Source organism: Monopterus albus, unplaced genomic scaffold (genome assembly GCF_001952655.1).
Source record: "Monopterus albus unplaced genomic scaffold, M_albus_1.0 scaffold17.1, whole genome shotgun sequence".
Lineage (NCBI taxonomy): Eukaryota > Metazoa > Chordata > Actinopteri > Synbranchiformes > Synbranchidae > Monopterus > Monopterus albus.
The window spans coordinates 68,035-84,991 of NW_018127897.1; the positions used below are offsets into that span (position 1 = coordinate 68,035).

At 42.3% G+C, this 16,957-nt stretch overlaps 1 protein-coding gene across 6 annotated transcripts in view; it reads right to left on the reverse strand.

Annotated features, from left to right (window-relative positions):
• The window catches only part of myo5aa (myosin VAa), a 49,732-nt gene that overhangs the window by 10,660 nt on the left and 22,115 nt on the right, over positions 1–16,957 (reverse strand). For 2 of the 6 annotated variants that reach the window (XM_020592329.1, XM_020592326.1), the window contains exons 10-30: positions 16,393–16,658; positions 16,126–16,207; positions 15,847–15,987; positions 15,335–15,460; positions 13,604–13,687; positions 11,069–11,224; positions 10,544–10,641; positions 10,125–10,211; positions 9,687–9,795; positions 9,304–9,515; positions 8,995–9,151; positions 8,659–8,898; positions 8,274–8,522; positions 5,452–5,545; positions 5,215–5,363; positions 4,824–4,937; positions 4,435–4,569; positions 3,266–3,322; positions 2,854–3,081; positions 2,270–2,278; positions 941–1,038 (exon numbers count right to left, since the gene is read on the reverse strand). In XM_020592329.1, coding sequence (XP_020447985.1) covers positions 941–1,038; positions 2,270–2,278; positions 2,854–3,081; positions 3,266–3,322; positions 4,435–4,569; positions 4,824–4,937; positions 5,215–5,363; positions 5,452–5,545; positions 8,274–8,522; positions 8,659–8,898; positions 8,995–9,151; positions 9,304–9,515; positions 9,687–9,795; positions 10,125–10,211; positions 10,544–10,641; positions 11,069–11,224; positions 13,604–13,687; positions 15,335–15,460; positions 15,847–15,987; positions 16,126–16,207; positions 16,393–16,658 — 2,891 coding nt within the window. Of the gene's footprint in view, positions 1–940; positions 1,039–2,269; positions 2,279–2,853; positions 3,082–3,265; positions 3,323–4,434; positions 4,570–4,823; positions 4,938–5,214; positions 5,364–5,451; positions 5,546–8,273; positions 8,523–8,658; positions 8,899–8,994; positions 9,152–9,303; positions 9,516–9,686; positions 9,796–10,124; positions 10,212–10,543; positions 10,642–11,068; positions 11,225–12,068; positions 12,075–13,603; positions 13,688–15,334; positions 15,461–15,846; positions 15,988–16,125; positions 16,208–16,392; positions 16,659–16,957 lie in introns of all 6 variants that reach the window. The other 4 variants (XM_020592324.1, XM_020592325.1, XM_020592327.1 and 1 more) reach the window with 4 other exon arrangements.

Genomic DNA, 16,957 nt, shown 5'->3' on the forward strand with positions numbered 1-16,957 from the left:
TTAGTGTGAATGAAGAAATTCTTCCTTAAAAGTGTGTTGTGCATCTCTGCTACAGTATAACAAACAAAAGCACACAGTAAGTGGGTCATTTCATGTAGCATTCATGCCAAACTCATTCCACACAGCTGAGACAGGAGGGCTCTTACAACAGAACTGCAGCCTCACTGCTGCACAGCCATGTTATGAGTTCAACTAGAACTGAAAGGTGTATCTTTATTAACTCTGACACTTCCATGCTTTCATTCCACTGAATGGCTCTTCTAACTATTGCACTGTAAATATGGAGATCAGCAGCATCTCCAGAACGGACCGGAGCTGTCGAAACCGAAAACATCATGTTCATTTTTAGTGGGAAAACAGAAACAACTTTGATTGCCTTCACTTTAGGAGCCTATGATCTAATCCATGCTGAACTATTAAAACCCATGCAGACCTACAAACATAGAAGCTAACATGAAAGCCAAACACATTCAGTGAATAGCATAAGCACACATTTAGACCTAAACTGGAGCCAGATCTGCTGCATTACTCGTCATGCTGTTAGGGCAGAAAATGCTACGCCAAGTTCCTCAAGCTTTGACCGGCACTACAACGTGGAATGAGTTGAACGAGACCAGTCTTTGGAACATTTCTCAACTCTGCTGAGCGACAGCGTGGCCATGCATGCTCTGTTCCATGATGCATAGGCCATGTCCCCACAGTTACCTCAGCCTACTCAGGAGATCACTGACTTCCAGCGGCTTACACATGAACCTAGGAGATCTGTACATGACAAAGAAGTGTTGACAAGCATACACACCCTGATGCACACACACAGGCGTCATGTTTACAGTGGAATTAGAGCTGAGTAAGTTTAATCTGAAGGAGTCAGGGCTTAGAGGAGAGTGTGATGGAAGCAAAGACATGGACACTGGGAAGATTACCGGCTGTAACAAAGTACCTGTTGGTGTCTTTGAGGCCTATATAAGCCTGCTTGAGTTCATCAGTGTCCTTCAGTTTGGATACATCAGCATAGACAGATGGCTCAGTCATGGTCTCCTAGGAAAAAAGAGAGAGGATATTGGGGATATTGAAAAGAGGGATGACTGAGAAAGAATAACACCACATTTACAGAGCAAGCAGGCTGCTACAACTGCATCATACTGTGAATCACATCATCACCATGACTATGGGGATTTTCATATAGGATCATTCTATGACTCAAGACAAGCGAGTAACAGTTTCATTAATGCGAGTTCACGAGTATAGCTGCTGGCTATGACTGTCCTTTCACTCTAACAATCATCAGCCAGTCACTGACAGGCCATCAAAAGAGGGCTGAGCGACCGCCGACAATCTCTGATCAATATCACTTTCACAGAGATGGCCACTTTTTCTGGGTGTCAGTAACATGTGCTGAAGGTCACTTGTGTTGAAAGTGCTTGACCAGGGCACATGTGACAGCTGGGAGGCAACGATCACTGTCTTTGAACGTTGGAAAGTGAATTAGTGTTGTGTGAATAAATAATTGACATTATTTACTGGCCACAGAGCAACAGATCAACTGATTATTATCTCATACCATGTTATTCCCAGGCTTGAAGGGTTTCACTTTTAGACATTATTCAGCACCCTGTTCTGTTGTGGATTCAAGTTAATAATGAAAATTCCTGTGGGTTAATTATTGGACTATAAACAAGAGCATTACATTTTTTGTTCTAACCATTTTTCCTAAAATTGCACTCAAGAAATTCATTTCTCACAGTATGAGATGTGGCAACAGAGAGACAGGACCAAGTGTCTTCCAAGAAAAGTTAAGCCTTAAAAATCACAATATGACCCTTGTACAGCACTGAAAAAAGGCAAACAATCAAAACAAAACACAAAACTACCATCACAAATACAAGGCACTTCAGAGCTGCTTTGTAAGGTCTTATGTATTAATGGTAAATCCACTGAACAATGATCCGAGCAGTGGTGGCAGGAGCTGCACCATTTCCAGAACAGTCAATAGTAACTGGTAAAACACTATGGAAATGAGATGTAAGTGGCGCGGAGATGTGCATCTCATGGATTCAGTGTGAACTGACTCGTTTGACATAATGGAATTCTATCTGCAGTGCAAGGCAGGTGTGAGACGTGCATAGAAAATGCTTCCAAGTAGTATATATTTGACTTAATTTCTCTGAGGCAGCAACACATATTGATCCTGCTGGAACACATTTCTTGCCCAAGGAGGTTTTACACACAGGAATTGAAAAAGTGTCTGTGATGCAATTTTTAACTGTACCTTTTCATCCTGTGGGTAAGCATAAATGGAGGAGAGAAGGTGGAGACAGGAGAGTCAGACAGACTGAAGGTACAGTGAAAATCTATCATCATACTGTGTGAACAATGATCTGGTTTCAGTCTGATTTTACCCCAAAAAACTAACAAAAAGCACTCAGAGTTCAAATGTCAGTCAAGAAACAGTTGGTCATTTGTCATTGGGACATGAACGCTGCTAAGCTAACAGGGAAGTTCACTGAATATTAAAGTTTTGTCAAAATGGAATTAAACTGATCTTTAGGCCAAAGGAGACTTCATCCTGACTCCTTTGTCACATTTTGAGTTAACAAACAAACAAACAGAGAAGCTGAATGGGGTGAGAAGACAACTTGTGAGAAGGTAGGGCACCATCCACAGATATGTAGCTTCACAGTTATGAACTCTGACACATGGCACAGGTACTCTTTTGGAAGAACAATGACACCGTGTGATGACAGAGCGCATGTGGTTCATCTCTGTGGGTGTTTACAGATGAACACTAGGCCGTTTCTGACTCTCTCTCTCTGGACGCTGATGACACAAAGGAAATGAAATGCTGTTCTCTACCTTGTGGTGCATTGCTTCCTTCTGGCTGACAAGCTGGGAGCGCAGGATCAGCACCTCCTCCTTACGGACCTCAAGCTCCTCACAGGCCGCATTGAGCTGGTCCAACAGTACCTTGTAAGCTGGGGAGCCAGGAGCCCCGGTGCCTGCAGCTGCATCACCCAGTAGGCTTTGCCTCATCTCTCCCAGGTCACGTTTCAGCTTCTTATTCTCGGACTCCAGCTCTTGACGCTGAGAAATGAAAGTGTTCAGTGTTAGGGATCAAAATAACACAAGGCAAATGAGGTTTTCTGAAACTATGGCCCAAGATACTGTAATAAAATGAGTTTTCTGGCTTTGGATCAAATCAACCCTGGAGCCAGTGGCAGAAAATGTGTTAGTGTTTTCATTTCTACTTTCTCGTATGACAGCTTACCTTGAGGGACTCGTACTCCAGCTCGGCTCCACGAGCCTTTTTAAACTCTGCATCATCCTGAAAGAAAAAGGTGATAATGAAACCTGCTGGATTTGGATACAGTGTGTAATACATAATGCAGCACACTTTAATACAGAGGGGGATATTTACTAAACCTGTTGCAAATCACCATCATGTGCAGAAAATACTGGAGCACCGCAGTTTTTCAATTTTGTGGTGTATTTACCTTCACTGATGGTGGCCCACACACGGACAGACCACGAAGGACAGCTGAAAAGTGTGTGTTTGCAGCGACAGAACTTTAATATGGTTGAAGAAATCAACACCCATATATCGGAACTCAATCTCATAGTCTCCTGCCAGTCAACTTGTCTTTTATTTTGTTCAGTAACTGAAGCATGGTTTGATTTGAAAACCTGTAAAAGTCCCTCACATTCTCCTGTGGCAAGCGATACCATTTACAAACACCCTCTCCCTCCTCAAACATGTTCTCAACAAGGTCTCAGATGACAAACAGCTGCCACGCTGACAACAGGGCTGCAAACTTTACACCTGCTTTCTCCTGATGTTCAATTTCAGCCACAATTCAGTCTGATGTAGTGGTGGTAAATCAGGTGGGGGTATGCGTATAAATTTCCATTGCCTGCCCCGATTTTTGCATCCCTGAACAGGAACGCCTTAAAATATATATAGCATGAGACCAAACACACAAATTGATGTAGTGTGGTGCTGCTTTCCTTCTGCTTCTCTGGCACAAAACCCTACAGCCACTCCTTAGTAAATATGAACACATGCAATTTTACTGTTTAGTGCCAGAAAATGAGCTGCAAAGCCTTAGTAAATATCCCCCAGAGCTGGATAAAACCATGGCAGTTTAGCAAATACATTGTTTCCTATGTAAAAACTTTATTAGGTAGTAAAGCACCTACATTACATAATGATGTAAAGGCTCCTATTAGATTGAAAGAGACATGGAAAATGTTTTAAAAAAGTGATTGTTCTTATTTGTGTCCATTATGGTATTAGAAAACTTTTCACAAGGTACTATCTCAGAATTACTGTATGTTAACAATACCTTAGCTGGGTTAACACACCAGAATGAGGTCTATAATATCAGTGTTAAATAACTTGTTATTGTTCCAGAGCTCTGTGTGGCTCCACGTCAGTACCCTGGCTCTAGCCCGCTGGAACTGTTCCTCTTTGTTCTCCAGCTCGTCGCGCAGAGATTGCTTTTCTTGCTCCAGTTCTGTGAGACGTTTCTGCAGCTTGAGGGTCAGCGAGGTGTCTATTCCTCGAATAACTTCCTGCATGACAGGGGAATGTTAGGAAGCATTTGCCCCATAAAAAGAATTGAAATATCAGTGCTTAAATGAAAGGCTATAAAAACTACAATAAAACAAAGTGAAAATAATGAAATAAAATTCCATTTTCAAATCTATTCTTCCTGACTTCAGTATTGTGTTTCACTGAAAGATCAGTAGTAACTTTGTAATAGTAGAAACCACATTGCTGGATTTTCATTTCATTAAAGGGATATATTTAAAGCCTTGTTCCTTACGTCGCCGGCACGGGAACCTTCTTCCAATTCGGTGTACTCCGAGTTGTAGGTGTACTCTGATTCGTTGCTGCTGTGGGTAGAATCTGTTCTCCTGTGGCCAGGCTTGGAGACGTTCTTCAGAGCAAAGAAGGAAAAAAACAAAAAAACAACAATATGACACCAACATCAGAAAACAATGACCTTTCTGTTGTTGTGCATGTAGATGCTAAGATGAGCCAAAAGTTACTATTTGTTTTTTGTGAGATGGTAAACCAAACTTGATTTTGAGAAATATGACATAATGCATAAAATAAATTTACTGACTGTTTTTTTTTAAAGTTTACTAAAACAAAAATTACACCTGATTGTGGTGATAAATGAAGTTATCTGCTCCTAAGTAAGTGTTTCTTACCGAGGAAAGAGCAATCTCCTCCTTGAGGTCATCGTATTTCTCCTCAAGGCGAAGGTGTTCGGTCAGGAGATTCTGGTATCGAGACCGCTCCTCGTTCAGATCCGTCTCCAGCTGCTGAGTCTCCTCGGCTATTGCACGGGTCATTTTCTCTGTTGGGACAAAATATAAAAAGGAAGCAGTTAAAAGAAACGTACTGTGTGGTTTAGGAAACTTGTAAATTTGGTGATGTTTTCATACCTGTCATCTGCTGACTCTGTTCCTGAATCATCCTGTTCAAGTCGTCCTTGTCTTTCTTCAGCAAGCCGTTCTGGTCCTTCAGCTCTGAGACCATCTAAACACACACCAATGATCCTTTAAATCACATCTTGTGTAAAGCTGATGACTGTTACAATCTTAATCGTATAGAAAAAAACTGTACAAATCCTGCAAACTGCTCATCACTTTATTGTTGACATTTCGGTCCACACACCTTCATCAGAGCAACCCAACCTCCTATCAGAACCTCAAGCAAGGAAAAATTCTGGGCCTGAACTGGTGTCAGCACCCCAGAATCTGATTGGCCATCCCTGCTGGAGCCAAAGTGTGGCACTTTCCAGTATAAATGAATAAAGAATTAAAAACTATGACAGATTATTGCCAACTAACATTTTCTGCTGCTTAGTTTTATTTTACATCATGCATGCAGAATGATAGTTGCCTCCTCCAACTGTGTTGTTGTGGTGTACCTTTGGGGCTAGGCGTAAATAAGGAGCACAGATGAAGAACTCACCCTGTGTATCATTTTAACAAATAATTTATTCTTAATAATGTATGGTTTATTATTTCATAGAACTGGGGGTTTCATAATATTTTTTATTTTTTTTATTTTTTTTTTAACATGTATTTCAACTGACCTGTCCAGGGTGTACCCCGCCTTTCGCCCGCAGCTGGCTGGGGTTGGCTCAAGCCTCCCGTGACCCCGTTTGGGACTAGGCGGTTTGGAGAATGGATGGATGGATGGTCCTTAAAGTATTTTCTGATAGTGTACACAATGCGTGGTGTAATACCCAAAGTGTTCTAGATCCGCCCCGGAGCACAGCGTGACTTTACGTGTTGATGACCACTGAACGTGGCTGGACTGCAGGTTACTGTTATATGCTCAAAACAAACACAAACATGCACAAACGAAACGCGCAGTATAAATGTTGGTATACGTAGCGAGCAGCAGGCTACAGACAAATGGATGACGATACATACCGCGAACCGTTTTTAGAGACGCGACCACCACATCTTATCGTTTCTAAATGTGAAACCTCGCGTTACCTTGAGAAGGTCCAATGGCGGAAAAACACACTTTCTACTCACCCTGTCCTCATTTGGAAACCGCAGGCTGGTAACTGTATCCTAGCCCAAGCAAACCTAAAGAATAGGCTATATGAGCCTGCTTCAAGCTTATCAACGCTTGCTCCTCCTCTGTCTCTAAACATATTATACAGGGCATAACTGACACTGTTGTCAAACGACGGACAGATTAGTCCAAAAAGCAGGAAAAACATTTCAATGAGGAATTTATAAATGGAGTAACAACATGGGCTGAGGTTAACTGACTGGAGAAGCTTAAACTTGTTGGTAAACCAGCCTATATGTCTCAGAAACAGCAGCTTATAAGAGCATTGTTTCAACAGAAATACAAGAGTGCTGCCTGTCTCCTTATTCCTGCAAACCCATACAACAGCCCGACGTTATGTCGTCAATTGAAATCCTGCATCATATGCACCTGTCTTTACTGATTTTAAAATGCTCAGAAACATGTCCAGTCACTCTTTTGTATTTGAATACTAATGTTAATGTGGCCAAAATCACCAGTGAAGTCTATGTTAGTTGATTTTCTGACAGTCAGGCTATATAGGAACAGTCCAATAGCAGCAGTGAAGAGCCGGCTGACAAAATCCTAAGTTGGGTACAGCCCAACAATAAAGGGAGTACAAGTGATGAACAGTGTGTGGATTTGTTCTGGTGTTGTCTATACTGTGGATCACTTGATCCTGAGCACCTGCAAAATGACACGGTGTGTTACAACTTTGTTTGAAGAATCTTAATTGTGAAATACTCTTTGTCATCTAGCACACTACAGTGACCCTTCAGCTTCTGAAGAGGTTTGGAAAAGCTGCTCCACATTCAGAAAGGCCTGGGATATTTGAAGCAAATGAAAAGGAGCGCTGCTACTACAGGGCTGAATCAGGACTAGCTATGGCAATGACCTCCACGTGGAGGGACACAATAGAGAAAACATCTTGCTTGGAAAACTTCCTCCTGAAGTTTCTTATATAAGGCCATTGTTATTGAGACTGTAGACCTTACAGGCCATGATCAAAATATATAAACAAAACGTGTGTACAAATAGGTTTCTTAGTGTTTGAAGCAGTCTCTGCTCAGTGTGACTGTTCTCAGACCTTCAGTATCTTAAGGACAGGTCATGTAAAGGGCCGACACTGAAGATGAATGCTAAACAAGAAAAAGACACAAAGCACAAACACAGTTCAGTAGCTAACTCACTGGCACACTACTCTGGATCTCATGTGCTCACCTGCCCTGGGGCATCTCTGCCCTCTGAGCTCATCACGTGCTCTTTCCCCCCAGTTTCCTCTTATCTCCTGATTTGGGGAAAAACGTCCTCTGATGCCAGTATCCACATTTATGCAAATACAGTATCTGGTGATATGCTGTGTACTTCCAGGGAACTATGGAAGGTTCTAAAAATTAGGAGCCAAATTCTATTGACCTCTGCTTAAACTAATGATAGGTCTTTTGATAATCAGCCTCACTAAAACTGGAAAACCAAGTGGAGGAGGGGAGACGGGTTTAAGGAGAGTAGAGAAAAGACACCACCTACTTTCGCTTTTAAAAAACTACTACACTAAATACTTGCCAGGAAATGGTTAAATATGCAAGTAAATTTGTCAACTGGGACTGGATCTCCGTCATTTCTAACTGACAAACTACTGTATATACACTGTACATAGAAATGGAGGAGCAGCAAAACAACAGGTACACAGGCGTGAATGTGGATCCCATCTTACTTTCTCCATTTCGTCCCTGTAGGTTTGCGCCCAGTCCTCGATGGTCTTCTTCTCCTGCTGTGTGACGCTCAGTTCCCTCCTCAGCTTCTCCAGTTCCTCCAGCAGCGAAGACACCTGGATGGCTTTGCTCTTGGCCTCCTCCTCTGCCCCGCGTAGCCGGCCCAGTTCGCCTCGCATCCGCTCGCTCTCTGCTGCATAGGAGCTCTCTAAACTAAGTAGCCTCTCACTGATGGACCGGTTGTCCTTGTTCTGGAGGTATGGGATAGATGGTTAAAAGTGTAAAAATACCCATGTGTTAGACTGTGTCACATGGGGCTTCAAATATACAGTATAAACAATAAATATAAGAAAAAACTGGGGGAGAAGGGGTGGACTAACACCTCACCTGCTCATCGATCTTTCTCTGCAGCTGCATAATCTTGTTCTCCATGCCTTTGTTGAGCTTCTTGAAGTGCTCCACTGAGCGGGCCTCGATCTTCAGCTTCTTTAGCTCGCGTTTTGCCCTCATCCTGCGGATGCAGCACTGCAGGTAGACGATGGCATGAAGGCAGCGCTTGTACCAGCACCGAGCCAACCAGCCACGGACATGTTTCTGAATGATCACTGCCTTGTGCTCCCGGAGTAGCTACAGACAGAAACAGACAGTCATGGAGATTCTTCTGACATTTTACAGTATGAAGAACATTAGATTTTTATCAGTGTTCTGTGTCATGTGTCTTACCGCCTGGTACTTCTGTCGGGCCATGTAAGCTCTGAGGATCGTCTGCATGGCCAGGGCGGCAGCCTGCTTCTGTCTGTAGCGTTTCCTTTCCACATACATTCTCTGGTACTTCTGGATGATGGTGGCTGCCTGGGTGCGCCGCATGAACTTGGCAAGGCTGAGGGAAGTCAACAGAGTTAAAGTAATCATTTACAAATCTCCATTCTCCGATTTCGAAATGGAAATGTGTTAAGCTCTTTCATACCCATAATGAAAATTGGTCAAAAAGAGTTATAGGCGTCTTGTGAACGTCTCGTTCAGTTGACTCACCAGCGAGCCTGGTATCCTCTCGTGAACCTCTGGATGGTGATGGCAGCACTGCGCTGGCGCAGATACCTTTTGCGTGCCAGCCAGCAGCGGATGGTTTTCTGGATGCGGATGCAGGCAGCACGCAACTTGTCTGCCCTCAGCTTCTCCAGATAGGCGACTTGGCCAGCCCTGAAGAAGATCTTGGTCTTACCAAACTGGTATTTATCCTGGTCCTGAAGCATGACAGCAGCAGAGTTCAGGGGTGCGACAGTGATTAGACAGACAGCCCATTCATGATTTAAACACCGCAGGAAACACAACTCTTATTTTTTATTGTTAAACTTTAAAATGGTTATTTTCTTCAATATCTTTAAGAAGAAAGGTGAAAACCCAGAGAGTCTGACCTGCACTAGTTTCTCCAGAACATTTCTGCATGTTAACTTCTTGTCTGGGAGCACGTCCTTCTGCTTCATCAGCACTCTGTAGCGACTGAAGAATTCTTGGTACGTCCATCTGAGACACACAGACGCAAAAGGTTGAATCATTTAACTCCTTACTGTTTACTGAGTCAAGCTAAGTTTTTACCGAAGTAAAAGTACAAGCAGGCTACAGTTTGCTTTCCTGATGAGCTTGCTGTAGAACAGCTAAAGACCTACAGCTCAATTATATACATGAATAGGATATAAAGGTATATAAAACGCATTCTGGTGTATTCTTGTAAAGAAACCCATGAACACACTTAATTTAATACCATTTCACTACTTTGTCTCTTGAAAAACAGCTGATATAAAGCCTACAACAGCCTGAGAATCAGCAGCTGTGCTGCTGGGACCCATCAGTACCTGGAGGGAAAACCTGCAGCAGAGATGCGAATGGTCTCAAGGACACCACAGGCTCTGAGCTGCTGCACCGCACGTTTGGGATCAAATCTGCAAACACAGAGTAATCACAGTCAATATGGCTGTTGTGAATTCTGCCTAAGACGGTGACTAAGCATGATCCAAAAATGGCAACACTGTCTTTGTGAAATGAGAACTGTTAGGAAATTGACAAAAATGCTATGCTGCCTATTTAAAATAATGATTGTCTTACTGGTGTCTTAAATCTAAACTGAGACTATGAAGAAGTCCAAAAAAGAAAAATAATTACATTATGCTGCCATGGAATAGGGATTACCTTTTTTTTTTTTTTTTTTAAGACCACTTGAAGTTGAGTTAAAAAGAAGATGCCGATACATAAAACAGTGAGACAGGTGACTCACGAGAAGGCCAACTTGAAGTCGTTGGGTTTGATGCAGCGGACATAGTGCGGAGTGGTAGCGTTTAAAGTCTCCATCAGCATTTGCAGAGAGTTACGAAACTAGAAGAAAGGACCATCAAGATCAGCAGCAGAAATGGCATCATACCTTTTGTACTATTTAGCCTAACACATGTTTAAAAATGCCAGGATAACAGTGTGGATGCTGTGAAGCATCCACACTATTAGACGGCACTCAGAGAACGCAAACCTCCGCCAAGGCAGTTCATCGTCCCCATAATGCCGTTACACCTAAAAGCAAGATTCCCATGATAGTTTAACCCTCATAATGATTCCTTGACCATGGAAACCTACCCCTAGCATTTGGAATCATAGTGATATCATTGTTAGTTTAAAAGAAAAACTACATTTCACTAATGGTGGTTTTCTTCAGGTTGTAGCTCAGAAACTTTTGAAGATGCATCAAATCCATATATGACTGCATCATACCACCGCTTCAGTCCACATAACACTGGAGAAACATATCAACCTGGCAACCGACGGTCATCTTGTGCTCCCTGCTGCTCGATTGCCGGCTCTTGTCAGGCTTGATGCTGAGTCGGGTCCGGCCTCCGGTCCCAGGGGCCTGACCAGTGGGGCTGGAGGCTTTCCCCTCATCTTGGAACAGCTCCACTAGCAGGTCAAACTGGGAACAGCACCAAATAATCACAAAAAGGAATGCTGATGGCATTGTTAATGGCAAAGCATTTTGCTTTGAAAAACTGTTAGTAGCTCAAACATGAGAACAAATAGTTTCTAACAGTCTCTTCTTACAGCCACACGTTTAGATTTTCCTTACATACTGCAGAGTGCAAGTAGGATTACAAAGCAGGACAACAGCTATATTCTGACGCAAGTCTTAATAATTTAACAACTCCAGTAATCTGGTATAGGGAGTTAATCAGTATTAATCGGTGAGTAGGTCACTGGATCCGTTTATTTGCATTTGTTAAACTCATTCACTGTCAGACAGTTGTTAAAATGTTACAAAACGCCAATAAAAGTAATGAAATGTTCTGCCATATAGTATATGACTGCATGGTATTATTCTGCCATTATCCTCCATAGAACACTGAGGTTATATGAGTAGGATGCTGTGTTATGTGTGTAGCCTCAGGTCCTCCTGCTGTGCTCAGAGCACTGCCATGCTGCTTCTCTCCCCAGCATCATTAAGCAGCAGTGCCACAGCCACAAGGCTTCATGTGCTGCTTGCTCTCAGCATCATTCTGAATACATAACATATCGTCCTTCCACTGTCCCTGGCTTTAATGTCCAATCCCCTTTTCTCCTCCCGGAGTGCCTTTAGTGTGCTCCATGCAGCAAACAAAGATGCATGCATACACACACAGCTTTTATCACCTTGGTGCTGTTAGGGTGCTAATAACTGAGTGCCAGAGACAGAGAAAAGGAAAAAGGAAAGATAAAAGATAAAAAGAAAGCTAGAGGAGGAGCTACAGGCGACCCAGCGCTGCAAGAACGCCTCTGTTTACCTTCTGCTGGCAGGGAAGGTTGTCATGGTGAGGACAGAACCAAACACTCATGGACAACATATGGAGACACAGTGACAACAGAAACACAATGGCATTAAAAGGAAAGGTTAAAAAAAACCAAAAGACCCAAAATTCTAAATCATTGTCATCCCAATCAAATCAAAAACCAGAATATACATTTATGATTCACAATGAAAAAGGAAATAAAACCAGGCAGACTAAAGATGAAGATGTACAGTAAGAGTATGATGGAATGATCATTTCTGATCAGATCCAACTCAGAACACTAGGGATGGATTGCCACTGAATTCCAAGCCTGCAAAACAACAATATGTCATTTTAATCATGCTCCCAGATTACAAAGCATAATGGGAAATTACTGCATCAGACATTTCTTGAATGCACAGTGCTGAGTAGACTTGGAGGGAGACATTAATGTGAGACTCCTGAGTGTCATCTAATGGCTCCATTAGATGCTCAAATATTTAACTGTTCACTGTCAAGCATTCTACATCCACATTTCATATCATACCGTTATATGATAATGCAATGAAAAAGGTTAGCTGCATAATGTTTATAAAATGAGTCAATTATTCTCTGACTGTTGCAAGAAAAGTACCAAATGAATAAATGAGGCAGGCAAAGAACTTTAATTGCAAGCCTTTTGACAAACTGAATACTCTTACATGAAATGTACATAGATTTAATGTGCACAAGTGTGTGCACATCTGGCACATACACACACACACAATGATGGGATACACTTGGCACAGAACCATAAACAAACTTATTTGTACTAAATCCTATTAAGTTGTCATTACATTTCCTTTCACGTGTTGCTGATTTCCATGGCAACAATCAGACTCTACATGCGAGTGTGTCTGTGTGTGTTAAGTGGTTGTGTTAGGGGTTATAGCAGGCAAAATGTTAACCCTTACCCAACTCTGCCCGTGATAAAAATCTTGTGATGTTAATTCGGACTACACGGCGTGTGCATCTACCTGTGTGAGCATGTGTGCAGAGATCAGAAGAACTCATCGCAGAGTCTTACAGAGCTAAAGTTAAAGAGCCTGTATAAAGTTTTCAATAGCACTCTGAAATTAGCAAAATCAGACAATGATCATTTGAAAAATTGTGACATCAGTCTTTATAAAATGCATGTCATGTTTAACCAAGGACCCAACTTACTATGTAGTGCATGTGTGTGTGGTCTATAAACAAAAACCTAAACCTCACTGACAATAAATCTCCTGGATCGAACGTTTTGTCTTCTCTGCTTGAGTCAACATTTTCTTCACATCACCAGCAGAGGGTGCTGCTTCCCGGAGCCTTCAGGCAGTACTTTAGCACAGTGAAACAGTGGTGCTCCCACTGTGTGTTTTTCACATAGAGGTGTGTCACAGCTTCAGGGGTCTTTTGAAGAACACAGCAGTCCACACACTCACAATGGATGCTTTATAGCACTTCTATCTACACTATACCGCTTTGGATTTATACTGTAATGCAGATGTTCTTCCTGAGCTTGTGCACCTCACCTTGCTGGCCTTCAGCACGTTGATCTGTTCTTCATTCACAGTGTCCTTGTTCTTCTCCAGGAAACCTTCACACTGGTACTCGACCTGATCAGCAACAAGACAGCACAGTCTGTATTACCACATTTCACTGGGCCAATCATTTCTCATGAAAGATTACAGTTTACCTGCTTTTCTAAACCATAATAATCATATTCATAATCATAATCACCTTTATTTGGCCAAATATGTTACACACAAGGAATTGGTTTCCGGTACAGAACTGAGGCAGCCATCTGCGGCACCAACTCAACTGATGGCTCTAACCATTGGGGGCAACTTCGGGGTTCAGTGTTTTGCCCAAGGACACTTCGACACATGGACTGCAGGCACCGAGATTCAAACCTCTGATCCTCCGGTTGGGAGATGACTGCTCTACCCACTGAACCACAGTCGCCCCTAAATCATATTCCTGTTACAAGTTGGCTTACTGAAAATCTAAAAACTGCTAACCTTAAACTATTTCCATGTGTGTGGAAGGAAGCCATGACGTTTTGGCAGAGGGGCACATACAAGAAACTCTGTATTCAGCAGACTAACCTCAATATTTTAAACCTAACCATGGACATAACCTGTGTTTAAGCAATGTAATGTTTTCATGTCTTGGCTTTAAATCAAACTGAGGCGGCTAACAGTGACATCTGCAGAGCAGCTCATGTACAGCCTGATGCAAGTTTCCTTTAATACACCAAAATCCATCATTTCAAATATTTAATTAGATACAGACAGGTGCCAGATTAAGGGAAAAACCTGAACAAATGAGTGGTCTCTTCCAGGAGGACAGTGCCCCCATCCATAGGGCTGATGAGTGTGAAAATGATGTACATCATATGCTGTGGCCTTCACAGTCAGCAGATCTCAACCCAGATGAACACCTATGGGAGATTTCGGACTGATTTGTTAGACAACGTCTCCACCATCATCATTAAACACCAAAGGAGGGAATATCTTTTGGAAGAATGATGTTCATCCCTCCAGTAGACTTGAGAGACTAGTAGTCAGTGCCAAGGCTCAATGAAGCTGTTCTGGTGGCACAACACCTGACTGAGACACTTTATATTGGCTTTTCCTTTAATTTATCACAAGTCAGTATGTCTCCAAGAGATCCCATTTTAATATCAGGGGACCTCATGGGAAAGCCTTAGTTCTTGACCCGTTTATAGTGAGGATCTAAAAACAGACATGAAAAATATCACTTCATCATGCAGCGCCTCATTACTGCATATATAACCCATTACACTACAGTGGATTACACCAGAATACACACACGCAGATTTTGTGATTTACATTTTGGAGACCAGCACCCGGTCTGTTCAAGTCCCCACAGCATGAGAGTGTCAATAAGTTTCAGTCCCTAAAGTATAAGTAATACCAGGCACACACACTCTAAACACTTCCCTGCAAAAGGGACTTTTGTATAAAACCAGTGTTAACAAAAAAAACCCTGCCATTCTGCCTCCAGCTGTCCTAAAAATATCTCAGAGCAGCACTGCAGCAGCCAGTCTGTTCCTAAATGTTGTCCACTGAACTAAAAAGACACACTGTAACACAAAACAGAATTTCTTCAAACTAACACCTGCCATATCATTATGTTTCAAGCTGAATAAGGAACAAAATTCCGAACTAAGTCCACAATAATTAGTGAAATGACTCATTGTGCACACATGAAACAAACATGATGTCAGTCAGGCCCACCTTGTCAGCAAAATGTTGGATGATAAAGGCGCGGTTGGACATGCGTGGCTTCTCAAAGAGGGAGCAGGTCTTTAGATGGGTGTTGTACAACTTCTGAGCCCAAGAATCATCTGAACCTTTAGGCATCTGGTACATACAGGGATTAGACACAATGGAAACAATGTGAAAAAACATGTAGCATACAGGCTGACTTGCGTAGGAATACAGAGTGACCAAAAAATTAGAAACCTATGTACAACAAATCTTAATATTTTATGACAGACTATATCTATGGCAGAGTTGTTAGACTGCATGGCATTACATTGTATGAGTGTCTGTTTTTCTCCTCTCTCATTTTTCTGATAATTTTTGGCAACAGGTGATTTACACTGCAATAATGTTAACAATGCCTGACATCTAGCATTGTTCGTGATCTAGCTGAGCTGCCACAGTGTGTACATGTTACACATGTGGGCACTCTGGAAATATGAAACATGTATTAAATATAATTTAGTAGACTAAAGCAAAGGTACTTTGCACTCCTCATCCAGCAGGTCCAGAACACCCATCTTGGCTTCTATGAGGTTGATGCAGGGCTGATTGTCATAGAAGTCGATCAGAGTCCACGGGATCTGCTCCCTCATGTACTCTTCCTGCTCCAGCTTGAACACATGCTGCGCACACACAGATACACATGCAGTTATGGATTTAGCTTTATAACTATATCATTACTAGGGATTTAGCAATACAGCCATTATTTCATATTATTGGATATAAGGTGCAGTAGAACAGATGTGAGGCACGCTGCTCACCATGTTGAACTGTTGTTGGAGTTTCTCATTGGCGTAGTTGATACAGAACTGCTCAAAGCTGTTGACCTCAAATGTCTCAAACCTTGCAAGAAAGAAGCAAGATGTTAACTGGATGCATAATGCCTTTTGAAAGGCCAGACTGCTCAGCTATTTAATAATCAAGTTACCACACAGCACACAGTCCACCCTCAAATTCCCACTCAAATATTCAAGGGTTAAAGAAAGGCTAGTCCTACATCCATCAGTCAGTCAAATGTGCAGATGTACCCGTAGATGTCGAGGACCCCGATGAAAGAATGCTGTTTAACACTGGCGATCAGAGCCTTGTTGACGTGCTCCACAATCCAGTTAAAGAGTTTGGCGTAAATATGTTTGGACAGCGCGTCACGGGCGTTGGTGGCCTGCAGACGAGGGAGGGGCTTGATATATGTCTCTGTAGCCGTCTTCAGCTTCTTGTGGCTCAGCCACTGAGCCATGTCCTGATAGGTCACGCCCACCAGCTCGCAGAACGCCGTCAGGTGGCGATTGTTGGGCTACAGCAACAGGAAGAGATTTTAACCATTTACTCCAACACCTTAGCAGTGAATATGATGATATGGTCAAAACAAACCTGTGTATAATGTTGCTGTGAAGGAGTCCTTTCACAGATCAACTAACACGTTCACAATTAACAGTAGTCTATAGCGCAACACAGGCCATTATATTTATGCTGATTGATAATCTAAGACTTTTACCCAATTTAACATTTTGTCTCTTCACCATTAAGCTTTTTAAAAAACAAAAACTACAGCACCTTTGATCATAAAAACATTTCCAATTGCTAGTGGCCACA